Consider the following 15,493-nt stretch of genomic DNA (forward strand, 5'->3'; position numbering starts at 1 on the left):
TGACCTTTTGTCGGAAGTAGGGGTTTTGAAAGGGAGCAAAATCCCCCGGTTAGGGCAGGGGAGAGAAATGTACTGTAAAGTGGATTGACTGTGTAGATTTTGTGGGCAATTGCACACAGCAGCGTCCCACAAACAGTCGTGGATTGCGTGACTTTTTTTTAAGGGATTATAAGGATTATTACCCCCATAAAGCAATCCACCAGTCGACTAACAACCGGGTTCCTGCTCATTACTGGGTAAACAGAGGCATTCGGAGTAAAGAAACTTGCCTAAGGTTTCACCCTATGAAGGCATAACATTACACTTGAGGTTTTACCTGTGCAGTATAGTGACTGTGTATAACTTGAGGTGTTGAATGTGAAGTAATCATACAATGTGGTCAATTTGTTCCAGACATGCATTTTATAACAACAAAAATCCTTTGCATTCGATACAGCCCTTAAAAATGTGTAAACTTTCAAGAGACTTTCAGAGGTAACTTGCTCTGAAGCACAGCGACTGTTATTTGGGCAAACATAGCCGCCAGTTTGTACAAAACAACAATCCTTGACACAGCCTCCAAGCCCATGACTAATTTACCCGGAGGATTGTCAACCAGGACACCTGGGAAAACTCCCTTCTCTTTTCCAATCGCTGCACTGAATCATTAACCTCAACCAGTAATAACATCTGATTAAAAGGCACGGCCGACGATGTTGCTACCTAGTGGTGCGTCTGGTGTACTCGCCTCAGGGCTCTCAGTGATAGTGTACGGCTGCCACCTTCTGCCCTGACCTGAACTAGGCTGTGTTGGTCAGGATGGGATGCCGGCTCCAGCTCCAGCTCGGGTTAGTCTGCTGTTGGTGAAATGCCATTTGCACTGAAATTTTGGTCACTTGTTTGCTCTCTGTGCCTCTGTGCTCAGCCACACTGCCCCGAAACTCTGTCACACTCTCCCTCCCTCCCCACTTTCAAATCCCGCCTAAGGACCGTTTCCATTTTGATCGTGCTTACGGTCACCTCCCTTCGCCCCTTCCCTCCCTCCCCCTTCAGTTCGGGGTCAGACTCCGCCACTGTCAAGTGCCCCAGGTCGCTACCCCACGTGAGGGGCGCTGTGTAAATGCAAGTTGTTGCTGTTCAATCTGTGCTCTGGCCTCATGTAATGGAAGTTGGAAATCCACTGAATTAACACTGTACTGTGTTAATCGGCTGCTAATTAAGATAGTTTGGGTGCACAGGGACACAGCCTTGCAGTGGACTAACACTGAACCCCGGTTACACTGGGAACCAGCCCCAATGCCCTGGATGAACCCTGCACTTGGTTACACCAGTTATCTATAAACACTGGATTAAACAACTACTGGTTATCAGATATACCCACTGGATTAACACTGTACCGGGATACACTGGGAGCTTGTCTTTACCCACTGGATTAAAACTACTTGGTCATACAAGGAGACCAGCCTTAACAACAACAACAACTTGGATTCATATAGCCCCCTCCACGCCGGACGGCGTCTCAGAGCGCTTTACAGTAACAGATCCTGGGACCGATTAAGATTTACACACTGGATTAATACTTCAAGTTACACAGGAACTCGCCCTTAAACACTGGATTAACACTCAAATTCTGGGAACAACCCCCGTGAGGAGAAGCGGGTCGGTGGGGGGTGTCGATAGTTAACATAACATATAGAGCAGAAAGACATTCGGCCCTTCGAGCCTCTGCCCCACCATTCACTCATGGCTGATCTTCTAATCTAACTCCAGCTAACAACCTGACCCCGACTTACCCCCATATCCCCCCTCCCCCCTCACCCCTGCCTTATCCCCATATCCCCCCTCCCCCCCACCCCTGCCTTATCCCCATATCCCTTAATCCCTTTTCCAATAAGAAATCTATGCATCTCAGTCTTGAATATGTTCAAGGACTGAGCGTCAACAGCACTTTGGGGTAGTGAGTTCCATACATTCACTGCCCTTTGAGTGAAGAAGTTCTTCGTCAACTCAGTGCGAAAGGGTTGGCCTCTGATTTTAAGGTTGTGACCCCTGGTTTCAGTTTCTCCAACCGGGGAAACAATCTCCCACTATCTACTCTATCGTGGCCTTTGATGATCTTATAGGTTTCTATAAGATCCCCTCTAATTCTTCTATATTCTGAAGAACATAGGCCCAAATTGGTCATCCTATCCTCGTAACTCATCCCCTCCATCCCTGGTACTAACCGAGTAAATCTACTCTGCACCCCTCCAAAGCAAGTACATCCTTCCTTAAATAAGGAGACCAAAACTGGACACAGTATTCCAGGTGTGGTCTCACAGGGCCCTATACAGTTGCAGCGAGACTTCCCTACTCTTATACTCTAATCCTTTCATAATGAACGCTAACATACGGTTCGCCTTCCTAATTGCTGTGATTGGTGTACAAGGACACCCGAGTCCCTCTGGACGCCAACACATTCCAATCTCTCCCATTTTAAAACATAACCCGCTGTAGTGTTTTTGCTCCCGAGGCGGATGACTTCTCACTTCCCTGCATTATACTTCATGTCCCACCCACCTGCCCAATCACCTCACCTATCTATGTCTCTCTGCATTTTTTTAATGTCATCCTCTGTGTTAACACTTCCCCCTAGTTTTGTGTCATCTGCGAATTTAGATATATTATCTTTGTTGTCCTCATCAAGATCGTTGGTGTAGATGGTAAATAGCTGAGGCCCAAGGACTGATCCTTGTGGCACTCCACTAGTCACATCCCGCCAATCTGAAAAGGACCCGTTTATCCCTACTCTTTGTTTCCTACCCGTTAACCATTCCCCAATCCACGTTGATATGCTCCCCCCAATTCCATGGGCCCTTATCTTTTGGACTAACCTTTTATGCGGCACCTTATCGAATGCCTTCTGGAAGTCCAAATAGACCACATCCACTGATTCACCCTTATCCAGTTTACTGGAAATATCCTCAAAACACTCTATGAGATTTGTCAAACATGACTTCCCTTTTGTAAAGCCGTGTTGACTCGGCCTAATTATATTGTGCCCTAAATACCGCACTACCACATCCTTAATCAATGATTCAAACATTTTTCCTTTCACTGATGTGAGACTAATTGGCCTATAGTTCCCCATCTTTTCCAAGGAATTTTGGAAGATCAGACACAAGGCCTCCACTATCTCATAAGCTCCTTTTTTAAAACCCTGGGAAGCAAACCATCCGGACCGGGGATTTGTCACTTTTTAGTGCTAACAGTTTTCCAGCACCAATTCTCTACTGATGAAAATTTCCCTAAGTCGCTCCCTGTCCTCATCCCTTTGGTGCATCTCTATTGTTGGTGGACTTGTTGTGTCTTCTCGGGCGAAGACAGATGCAAAGTACCCATTTGGGGACTCTGCCATGTCCTTATCCCCCATTACCACTTCTCCCGTCTCTGACTGAAGTGGACCTACATTTACTCTCACAGCCTATTCCTCTTAATGTACTTGTAAACCTTTTTTTTACAACTTTTGTTGTACATAGAGTAACTTGGCAGATCTGTCCCATTCGGTCGGTGTTGGAGTATCCCATTGGAAGTCGCGCTTTCAGCACTAAGCCCCGAAACTTTGGAACACTTTCCCTTAATCCCTCCGCCTTGCCCTCTCTCTCCCCTTTATCCTGAAAACCTTCCTTTTCGACCATGCTTATGGTCACCTGCCCGCACCTGGCTCAGAGTCAGGCTCCACTACTGTTAATAACAACAACAACAAGAAGATTCCATTTATAAAGCGCCTTTCACGTCAGGAGGACGTCCCGAGGCGCTGCATAGTTGGGTCATGACCCGAGCATTGGGGAAATGGTCAGGGTGAGGGGAGGGAAGGGAGGGGGCGAGGAGGGGGGAAATGGTCAGGGTGAGGGGAGGGAAGGGAGGGAGCGAGGACGGGGGGAAATGGTCAGGGTGAGGGAAGGGAGGGAGCGAGGAGGGGGGAAATGGTCAGGGTGAGGGGAGGGAAGGGAGGGAGCGAGGAGGGGGAAGAGAGTCTAGAGGGGAGCTGAAGGCTCGGTCAAAGAGAAAGGTTTTGAGACCGGCCTTGAAGGAGGAGAGGGAGGAGGCGGCGAAGGCACTGGGGGATGGAGTTCCAGAGCCTCGGGGCTGAGAGGCTGAAGGCCCGACCACCGATGGTAGGGCGAATTGGGCGGGGGACGTGGAGCAGACCGGAGCCAGAGGAACGGAGGGTACGGGCAGGTAGGTAGGGGGATAGTAGGTTGGAGAGGTAGGAGGGAGCGAGGCCGTGAATGGCCTTGTAGGTGAGGATGAGGATCTTGAAATCAATCCTCTGGGGGATGGGGAGCCAGTGGAGGCGAGCGAGGGTGGGAGTGATGTGGTCCCGAAGCCTGGTGCGGGACAGTACACGAGCTGCAGAGTTCTGAATGACCTGCAGCTTGTGGAGGGAGGTGGCGGGAAGGCCGGCGAGGAGAGAGTTCCCATAGTCCAGCCTTGAGGTGACAAAGGCGTGAACCAGGGTTTCAGCAGCGTGAGGGGTGAGGTAGTGCCGTAGTCTGGCGATGTTCCGGAGGTGATGGAAGGCGGTGCCAGTTGTGGTGCGGATGTGAGGGAGAAAGGACAGCTCAGGGTCGAACAAAACGCCGAGGTTCCTGACTGGCTTTGAGAGGTGGAGAGTGCAGCCTTGGATGCTGATGGTGTCAGCGCCTGAGGTGCGGAGGCGCTGACGTGAGCCAATCAGGAGGGCCTCGGTTTTTCGCACGTTGAGCTGAAGAAAGTTGTCTCTCGTCCAGGACTCGATGTCGGACAGACAGCTGTCAGGACATCGGGGGTCGTGGAGTTGAGAGTAGAGGAGGAAAGGTAGAGTTGGGTGTCATCCGCATACATGTGGAAGTTAATCCCATGTCTGCGGATGATGTCACCACAGGGGGAGCATATAGAGGGTGAAGAGGAGGGGACCGAGGACAGAGCCCTGAGGGACACCACATGAGACAGTGCGGGGGGTGGAGGAGAAGCCATTTGTCGAGAAAAAGTGAAGACGGTGAGAAAGGTACGACCTAAACCACTCAAGGACAGTGCCTTGAAGGTTGAGGTGGGAGGACAAGCGGTGGAGTAGGATAGTGGTCGACCGTATCGAATGCTGCCGATAGGTCGAGGAGGACGAGGAGGCAGAGGGAGCCCTGGTCACAGATGGTCAGGATATCATTGGTGACCTTGACCAGGGCAGTTTCTGTGCTATGGGCAGCACGGAAACCCGACTGAAGGGGTTCGAAAAGTGAATGGGTGGAAAGGAAAGAGCGCAGTTGGGAGGCGACAACTCTTTCCAGGACCTTGGAGAGAAAGGGGAGGTTGGAGATGGGCCGGAGATTGATAGCTGTGACGCATCAAGGGAGGGTTTTTTCAGGGTGGGCGTGATGGTGGCAGTTTTTAAGGGAATGGGGACAGAGCCAGAGGAGAGGGACAGGTTGACAATGTCGGTGATATGTGGGGCAAGAAAGTGGAGCTGGGAGATAAGGAGTGGAGTGGGGATGGGGTCAAGGGAGCAGGTGGTGGGTTTCAGGGATAGGATGAGTTTGGTGACAGAGGGTGGGGAAACGGGTACAAAAGTGAGTAGGGGAGGATGGGTAGCAGTCGGAGTGTGGGAGTGAAGGGCTGGGGGGTTGGTGGATGTTGGAGGGGAAGTGACCGCGGAGCGAATTCCCTTGATTTTGGAATCAAGGAAATCCAGCATCTCCTCGCAGTGAAGGTTGGAGGAGATGACCTGCGCGGGGTGGCGGGGTGGCGGAGGAGTCGGGTTGTGGTGGAAAACAGTAGCCTGGGGTTGTTCTTCGCCTCCAGGATTATCCTGGAGTAGAAGGACGACTTGGCCGAGGTTAGAGTGGAGCGGTAAATTTTGAGGAGGTCCAGCCAGATATGTCGGTTGACCGTTAGGCCAGATGTTAAGCGCTCTGAGGCACTACCGTGCGTGGAGGGCGCTATATAAGTGCAAGTTGTTGTCGTGGTATAATAACTTGCCTTTTATGTCCATTGCTGTGACGATTGGGTGATAGAATATTTCGCCCCAACTTTATTTGAAAGGCTCGCCTCTGAGAACATCAGACATTGTATGGTGGTGGGGGGATGCCACAACGTGGGTGGGTGGGGGAGCTGTTACACTGAGGAGAGGGGCAAGCCTGGGTTTGGCCACCCAACTAGAAGCCCACCCCCCCCACATCATCGTTGAGGATTCATTTCCAGGAGCTCAAAACCGTTGTCGCCGACATATTAACCAAAGCCGATGACTCCCCCTGCAAAACAGAAAGACGTAAAACACCATCATAATAATATAATAATACTTGTATTTGATACAGAGCCTGACCACATTGTTGAGACGTCTCAAAGCGCTTCACCGAAAGTACTGTAAAGTGGAGTGACTGTGTACTTTGTGGGCGAAACGCCACAGCCAATCACCCACAGCTAAAACCGAATAGCTTAGCTAAAACCGCAGTTTGCCATTGATAGCACTGCCTGGCGAGCTTTCCCACCGCTTGACCAGCTAGGAACCCCTCCCTATACCTCTCTGATATCCCTCACTATACCTCTCTGATATCCCTCACTATACCTTTCTGATATCCCTCACTATACCTCTCTGATGTCCCTCTCAGCACGATTTTACTCCGCCTCTCTGCTGGTCGCTGCACTCCTCCCAGTAAACCCCTCCCAGATCCTCCGCTCCCCACAGACAACCCCAGATGTTACCCACCTTGGGATGGAATGGGCACGTGGTTTTCACTTCTTTCTTCTTTGCTTGCAGATCTGCTTCCCTCCTGTCACAGACACATGGAGATTAGACCAGGCAGAGCTGCAGAAACCTGGACTCCCAACTCAGACTGAATTTAAGAATTTCCCACCATTCTGTGTGATCGTGAGTTTCAACGCAAAACAACAACAACAAAATTAAATTTATAGAGCGCCGTTCACGTCGGGAGGACATCCCAAAGCGCTGAACAGTCAGGTTAACCAGGCTAAGGCTGGTGAAATATGTTAACAATAATCATCCTTGCATTTGATATAGCGCCTTATCATTCATTTTTTGTCTTTTTGCCCGGAATGTCTGACGCAAACAGAAACCCAGGAGTGTGTTTAAGAATATCCAACGCAATCAGACGTCCGATTCTTACCTAATTCCAGAGAGTATGAGGCGCAGGTTGGCAAGAGCCAAGGCTTGGCGACCCTAGAGTGTGTGTTAGAGTAACTGCTAGGGTCTAACCAGCTAAAAAGGGTTAGCTGAGACCGTGGATGCCTGTAGGTTAGTGGTTAGAGAACTTGCCTCCATGACTGTTTGTGGGATGCTGCTGGGTGCAATTGGCTGCCGGGCTTTGCCCATAAAACATACAGTCAATTAACTTTACAGTGTATCCTGTGAAGCGCTCTTTGAGACGCCTCGAAGAAGTGATAAGGCGCCAGCTATATCAAATGCAAGGATTATTATAATTATTGTTAAAGCTACGTAACTTGCAACTGATATCACCGTCTGGTGAGCTTTCCCGCTGCTTGTCCAGCGAGGACCACCCTACCCACAAGAGCTTTGACAGGAGCCAAATGAGGAGATTCCACGCTGCCAATAAAGCTGTATGATTCCATGATATGGCCAGTGAAGCTTTAGAGAACAGGACTGCCCTACCTTTTAAATGCCTCGTGTTCTTCTATGAGCTTGCGGTTAAACATCGCCAGCCCCTTGATCTGTTGTTGGTACAGGTTGTTCTTCACCAACTTCAGTGTGAACAGCTTCCTGAAGCCCTCTTCGATCACGTCGTGATACGTCAGGAGTTCAGATCTGAACCCGTGAGTTAGGGGAAAAAAGGAGCCTTGGAAGTGCAATTGAAGTGGGGGGGGGGTAACGTTGAAGGGGTGTAACCCGAAATGTTGACTCACTTTCCTTTCTCCATAGATGCTGCCTGACCTGCTGAGTGTTCCCAAATATCTCTCCACCTCAGTCTTGAAGATGTGAATGGATCCAGCCATCATCCACCGCCTTTTGTGGGAGGGAGAGAGTTCCAGATTTGCACCAGCCTTTGGGTGAAAAACTGGCACCTAATTTCGCTCCTAAATGGCCTGACTCTAATCTTAAAATGATGCCCCTTGTTCTGGATTCCCCGCCCCCCCCACCCACCAGAGGAACAACAACAACAACAACAAAATTACATTTGTAAAGCGCCTTTCATGTCGGGAGGAAGTCCCAGGGTGCAGATCAAGAGCTGAGTGAGCACGAGGGGGAGGGGGGGGTGGGCTGGGTTGGGATGAGGGAGGGCAGAGAGGTAGGAGGGTGGCTGAAGCACGGTCGAAAAAGAGGGTCTTGCATCGTGCCTTGAAGGAGGTGAGGGAGGGAGGGAGGGAAAGAGATTGCGGGATGGAGGAAAGCAGTTAAAGGATATTTTGGCAGCCCCTTGATCGCAGTCCGTGTTACATAGATGTTCATTCCAGACAGGGGCTCCAGGTGATACTTTTGGAGGAAGTTCTGAACGAGAGGGCTGAGCCCGAACAAATTAAACTTATCCTTCATGAATTCAGGCCCGTATTCTATCGGATAGGACTGATTGAAAAAACAGAGAGAAGTACCTGTATTTTTAGAGCAGTACATTCTAGAGTGACTTTTTAATTTATCGACAGTCACTACAAATAATAACATAAATTGGTCACTCAATCCGCAACTGTTTGTGGGACCCTGCTAGTGCAATTGGTATGTCCTGTGAAGCGCTTTGAGACGTCTCGAAAACAGGATAAGACGCTATATCAAATGTAAGGATTATTTAAATTATTATTAAAGCAAGTTTGCAATTGATATCACTGTCTGGTAACTTTCTCGCTGCTTGTCCAGCTAGGATTATTATTACTATTACTTTATTGTCAATCCTGTGAAGCGTTTTTGAGGTCTAGATGTGAAAGATTTTGTTTAGGATTCCAGGCAAACATGGAGACCATTTTGGAGTAGAGGAGGCTCGTGTCCTGATGTGAGGTTGGAATCTGCAATGTTTCAGATCCGGAAGCAGTCTGACTGACTACTAACAAACTAACACCCGAGACTTTAGAACATATTCGAGAGACTGACTATTCCCAAAGTTGGGAAACCGGGGAATAAGAGGGTTATCCCTCCACCGCTGTATGGCAGTCGGTTTGCTCCGTTGACTGGTGGCAGGCAGCCAGCCAGCTGTCTACTCAGCCTCCACTCACTGCCGAGTCAGTCCTCCGCCTCAAAGGATGTCAACAACAATAATAACGGGGGGGGTTGGGGGGAGAGGGGGCGGGGGGAGGAGAGAAGGGGGGAGAGGAGGGGAAAAGGAGGGCTTACCAGTGTGCCAGGCTGGCAAGTCATCCAGTTCCCATTAATTGTACTGATTCCCTCTGTGCTCGAGTGTTAAGCCCTCCACGTGTGAATTTCTCACCTGTGAGTAAGGGATTGCGTTGTCCTCGTCTCTCCATTTTGAGACGTTGGTTGCTGCTCGGCCAATGCTGATCTTCTCGTTCTCTTGGATACTGCCTGAGAAAGGAAGGAAAGCACATGGAGTGACCGAAGCTGCAGAATGTGTTTCAATAAAAACCTCATCAGCAACATTCAAATAATACAAATCACTGCTATAATAACAATAATAATGCTTGCAAAAGGCAAAATTCCTGGCAATCCGAAATAAAAACAGGCATCGCTGGGAACACTCAGCGGGTCAGGCAGCATCTATGGAGAGAGGAAAGTGAGTTAACCTTTCGGGTTGATGACGAAAGGTCATTGACCTGAAACGTCACACGTTTTTATTGGAAATAACTCTTGCAGTTGATACAGAGCCTTTCGTAGCGAGAGGACATCCTAAAGCGTTGCCCAGAATTCACAGTGAAGTGACTGTGTATTTTGTGGTGCAAAACGCGGCAGCCGGCAACGTTCCACAAGCAGCCGTGAAGAGAAAATGACCACATTTTATTTGGGGGATTTATCGGCCAGGACACCGGGGAGAGAGGAACTCCCTTCTCTTTTACAATAGCGCCATTGGATCTTTTAATGTCCACGTGGACAGGTAGACGGGGCCTTGTTTTCACATCTCATCCGAAGGACGGCGCCTCTGACAATGCAATACCCTGCCCCACCCCACCCCAGCACTGCATTGGAGTGTCAGCTTAGACTATGTGAGTTCAAGTGCTGATGTGGGGCTTCTACTGAGTCAGACTGACACAACATCATCAACAACAACAATTTACATTTGTGTCATGTCTTTCACGTCAGGAAGTACAGTTGGAACTGCGGGATGAGGCTCTAGAGGGTGGGGGCAGACACATGTCGCTTCATTAATTGCTTCCATTACTTCCATTCGGAGATGCTGTCTATAATGTGCCTCAGCTATTCAATACTGCGAAAGGGTCACTCTTTCTGTCGCTTTTTCCCGTGCGACCCAGTGCTTCAATTGCTCCTATCCACACAGCTATTATTATCTGAGTAATAATAATGATCCTTGCATTTGATATATCGCCTTATCACGTATTTGAGACGTCTCAAAGTGCTTCACAGAATATACTGCAATTTATTAATAAAATAATCCTTGCATTTGATATAGCGCTTTTCACGTCGGGAGGACGTCCCAAAGCGCTTCACAGAACACACTGTAAAGTGAATTAACTGTATATTTGTGGGCGAACGCGGCGGCCAATTGCGCACAGCAATGTCCCACAAACAGTCGTAGATTGAAAATGACCAATTTATTATTGCTTTTGGTTTTTATTGTATACAGGACTGAATATCTGCAAGGCAATCACTCTGTGTAATGACAGAAAGTCCCCCCCATAGACTGCATATAAGGTCAGCATACTATGTACCATTTACAAGAAGCCACCTTACAGACTATAGAAATGAATAGCTGGATCCTGCCGCTGTATACTGTTTGCACAACCAAATCTGTAATACATCTACTGGTTAGGCCATATATATTGTGCAGAGGACCCTTATATATTGTATAGACGACTGAAACCTGTACTGTTTAGGATGTATTTGATGTATTTAATGCTGCGGCCTGAACCAATAGGATATATTTGCCTCTGGTGATCAATTGTCATTTCCTTTGCCTCTGTTACAGTTGGATCGTGTGACCCGGGAAGTGGAGTTTGGGTTAGAGTATGGCTCTCCCGTCATGAGCATCGGTGGGCAGAACATGATGTTTGAGAACGGACAATGGATGTCAGGTCTGTAATACACATTTTTGTATAAAGGAGGCAGATAGTATCTCAATCCCTCTCTTAGCCCCTCCACATCTGAGATGCTCTTCCACGTTTGTATTACGTTGAGACTAGATTTCTACAAAGCGCTCACCTTCCACAACGTCCGAATCTTATAAACCTCTATAGCCTATATTCTCTCCTGTCTTCTGGTTCCATACACCCATTATTCCCATCTTCACCAGACATCCATTTGTTGAAATAGTCCAGTACTTCTAGATCTTTGTCTTGCCTTTCAAAAGCCTTTCGCAATCCTGACATTGGGGGTAGTATTAATAATAATCGTTGCATTTGATAAGGCGCCTTATCAAATGCCTCTTCGAGACATTTCAAAATGGGTGAAATGTGGCAGCCAATTGCGCACAACAATGTCACACAAACAGTCGTGGATTGAGTGACCAAATTATTATTGTTATTATTTTATTATTTTCAGAAGGTTGGCAGCAATGATTCTCATTGATCTGAAGAGTTGGTACTTTGCTGGATGGTGATCAGTAGTCAGAGCATTCATTTATTTCCACCTCCCTTAGCCAGAGACACTGAGGGCAATTGTCGTGCCTGACAAGCAACAGATCTCAGATCAAATCATTTATCACAAAACAGGGATTAGCATTTAACAGAGAACAGGGATTAAATACTAGTATCTAGTATAACCTTGTACCATGTCACACTGCACTTGCACTTCCATCCCGACAATATTTACCTTCTCTATTGATTACTCAGGAAGTTTCTCTGAGCAGTTTGTGTTGGAATCAATAATCAACGATGCAATCACAATGAACATTTGTAACCGCATCTTGCAATGCAACGTTCCTGTCAGAGAGGGAGCTGAGTGGGGAGGGCCGAGCTAGAGAGTTCATGCTTTCCTCACGCTTGATCTTTAACTGGCAGTATAGTGTGGCTCATTAGTGTGGAGTCCTGTAGCTCAGTGGTTAGAGCACTCGCCTCGCAAGGGCGAGCACCTGGATTCTATTCCAGGGCCAAAGGTTGGGCAAGTTTCCTTACTCCACATGCCTCTGTTTACCTTGCAGTAAATAGGAACCCGGTTGGTGGATCCCTTCTCCCGGGACAATAATTCCTTCAAAAAAATAATAATAATTTGGTTACTCAAGCCACGACTGTTTGTGGTACGCTGCTGTGCGCAATTGGCTGCTGCGTTTCACCCACAAAATATACAATCAAACAGTATATTTTGTGAAGCACCTTGAAACGTCATGAAGACATGACAAGGTGCTATATCAAAAGCAAGAATTATTATTATTATTAATCAGGTTTCTTCCTTTTTGTGCGGTAGAGACCGTGGGAGGCAATGGTGCACAGAAGGAGGTGCAGCGTCTGCGCAAGAGGAACCTGCAACTGGAGGAGGAGAATAATCTGCTGCAGCTGAAAATCGACATTCTCCTTGACATGGTCAGTGCATTCCCCGCAAATATTCTTGGGTGACGTCGGGGTTTGACTTTACCTCCATATCTGAGTGTGGATAAGTAGTGTTTCACTGCGACTTCTTTTGAAAGAAAACATTGACTCTGCTCTGCAACCGCATAGTGGAGTGTTGCTTAGGAACATGAGGAGGCCATTCAGCCCCTTGAGCTTGTTCCGCCATTCTATAAGATCATGGCTGATCCATACCTCAAGTCCAATTACCCGCCTTTGCCCCGGTGACCTAACAACAACAACAAGATTATATTTGTATAGCGCCTTTCACGTCGGGAGGATGTCCCAAGAATATCTATCCGCCTCAGTCTTGAAAACGTGAATGGATCCAGCCATAATCCACAGCTTTTGGGGGAGAGAGAGTTTCAGATTTCCACTACTTTTCGTGTGTGAAAAAATGCTTCCTGATTTCACTCCTAAATGGCTCAACTCTAACTTTAAGATGATGCCACCTTTGTTCTGGATTCCCCCCACCAGAGACTTCATATAAACAGCTACATGTGTTGAGCCTATACTTGCCAAATGTTTTTGAGGAAAGTGGCGAGTAATAAATTATTTTCATTCCCGTCTAGCTTTCTGAAACAACAGCGGAATCCCACCTGATGGAGAAAGAGCTGGAGGTAGTTAAGAGCCACAACCGGCAGAGGAAGTGAGAGAGCGAGATCAAGATGGACGGAGGCAGAGGGAAGCAAACACATTATTATCTGGGGGAAGGAGCAAAGGGAGGCAGCTATTTATCATGGGGATGAGTACAAGCTTGTGGTTCTGTTGCACAGCTACGTTGGTGGATTGCAGGAGTCTGCTGCAGAGTCTGTCTGCGCCTCCCATCATGTATTATCTCCACTTGAACCAGGAATCGGATACACGACGCCTCATTCATAGAGTTTAATCTTGGATAGACTTCACATATTTCACCGTGGAGAGGGGATAAATGTTAGTAATGCTCAAATGATTTAGGATTGTGTATTATGTTGCTAATCACCTGGTGTATAAATAATTTATCGGCCCCAGATGAGCATTAAAAGTATATATTTTTAAATCCTGTATTATTAGTGGCTGTATCCTTAAAAAGTGAGGACTTGCTTCTGATGGAGGAAATTCCTGAAAATGAAACTGGTGGTTGGAAAGGCCAAAGTTGCAGAGCAAGTCTGTTGTGAAGCTTTCATATTTATAGGTCATTGGGCATAAGTTATTCGTAATAATAAATAATAATCCTTGCATTTGATATAGCACCTTATCACATCTTCGAGACGTCTCAAAGCGCTTCACAGGTGGTTTGACTGTATTTGTGGGCGAAATGTGATGCACGACAATGTCTCACACACAGTTGTGGATTCAGTGACCAATTTTTTTTCCCCAAATGAGTAAACCGAAAAGCTGGGGGGTGGAGGGGGTTAACCGGTATATATTTATGTCTATTTGCCAGTAGTAGTGGTTCAATTGGACTGTGACAGGCTAGCTCTGGTTTGTAAGCTGCGTGAACTAAGGTACTCCTGAAACACAATCTTGGGTTTCGCTCAAGAAATATTTTTACTCTTATTTTTCTTCCGTTCTTGTGCTCTTTAAACTCTTTTTCACCATCACTTGACTGGCTCATTCCATGTAGCTTCACTTACAGGGGCTTGTGAGAGGGGATGACTCCCCAGAGGAATGGGAGCTGTCATGATATATACAAGGTATTTTATATTGGCACTCGTTGATTGCCATGCTGTTTAGTGGAAATGGTGTAGCTCAGTGGTTAGAGCGCTCGCCTCGCAAGCGAGAGGACCCGGTTCGATTCCTGGAAAAGCGATCCGTCGATTGACTAACCCGGTTGTTAGTTGATCGTTAGATCGCTTTTCCGGGGGTAATAATTCTTTTTTTTAGAAAATGTGTATTGTTCCACTATGGAATGGATGTGAAAAGCAACCGTATATTGTGATTCTAGGCATGTTATTGAAACGGTTTGTTGCATATTTCTGAATGGCAGTGCTAATTAGGTGCATCCTTGAACAGAGAGCATGGAGTGGTGTTGAATGGGAGCAGTTCCTAGTTGTATAATTGAGTGGTACACAGATGTGATTTTAAATGAGAACAGTATATGTTTAATGGAAATGATAAACTGTGATAATAATAATCCTTGAATTTGATACAGCGCCTTAACTTGTCTTCGAGACATCTCAAAGCGCTTCATAGAATATACTGAAAAGTGAATTGACTGTGTATTTTGTGGGCGAAATGCAGCAGGCGCTTGTGCCCAGCAGTGTCCCACAAACAGTCGTGGATTGCTGTAGAATGAATTCTGTAAAATTGGGATAAATGGAAGTGGAGAATTTCATTCTGCGTCAATAGAATTCCTCCCCGCATGCGTTCTCTAGTCTTCCACCATCCACAGGGTTGGCTTAGAATTATCTTCATGATGAGTCCTGCAGAGTGTTGCCCATTTCTTTCTACTTCAAGAGCTCTCCCAAGGTAAATGTATCTGGTGTGTGTGTGTGCCCAGTTGGCTTTTTGTAATGACTCTTTTACAGTTGGGTAGATGAAATAGATGAAAATCTGCTTCTGTTCCTCCAAATGATTTATCTTTGTGTTGTGTGTTCCATTTCTAAGAACCTTTGCCCACGCCCCAACCCGTTGGGATCAATTTCCTTTTATTAACTGAAGAGTGCTTCGTACACTGTTAAAGCTGCCCCGGCTGCCTGTGTTGGTGAATTGAAGTAAAGTGCCGGAGGCACCTGTACCATCCAACACTTTCAATTTATTATTATAATTGTTTGCAATAAATACGCTGATGTAATTGGAGTTGCTTTGTCTTTTGTTAACTGGTTTATTGTGTGAGTAAAACTGTATTTGATGTGTGCTTCCTTTCTACCAAAAATGACGACAATAT

At 47.0% G+C, this 15,493-nt stretch overlaps 1 protein-coding gene across 1 annotated transcript in view; it reads right to left on the reverse strand.

Moving 5' to 3' along the window:
* Nucleotides 1-5,979: 5,979 nt before the first annotated feature.
* The window catches only part of LOC103171688 (protein FAM227A), a 20,256-nt gene continuing 10,742 nt past the window's right edge, over nt 5,980-15,493 (reverse strand). Inside the window, exons 6-10 of the mRNA XM_042344945.1 lie at nt 9,381-9,475; nt 8,371-8,530; nt 7,622-7,772; nt 6,701-6,764; nt 5,980-6,245 (exon numbers count right to left, since the gene is read on the reverse strand). Coding sequence (XP_042200879.1) covers nt 6,186-6,245; nt 6,701-6,764; nt 7,622-7,772; nt 8,371-8,530; nt 9,381-9,475 — 530 coding nt within the window. The 3' untranslated portion in view covers nt 5,980-6,185. The remainder of the gene's footprint in view (nt 6,246-6,700; nt 6,765-7,621; nt 7,773-8,370; nt 8,531-9,380; nt 9,476-15,493) is intronic.

The sequence above is a fragment of the Callorhinchus milii genome, unplaced genomic scaffold (genome assembly GCF_018977255.1).
Source record: "Callorhinchus milii isolate IMCB2004 unplaced genomic scaffold, IMCB_Cmil_1.0 Scaffold31, whole genome shotgun sequence".
NCBI classification, from domain to species: domain Eukaryota; kingdom Metazoa; phylum Chordata; class Chondrichthyes; order Chimaeriformes; family Callorhinchidae; genus Callorhinchus; species Callorhinchus milii.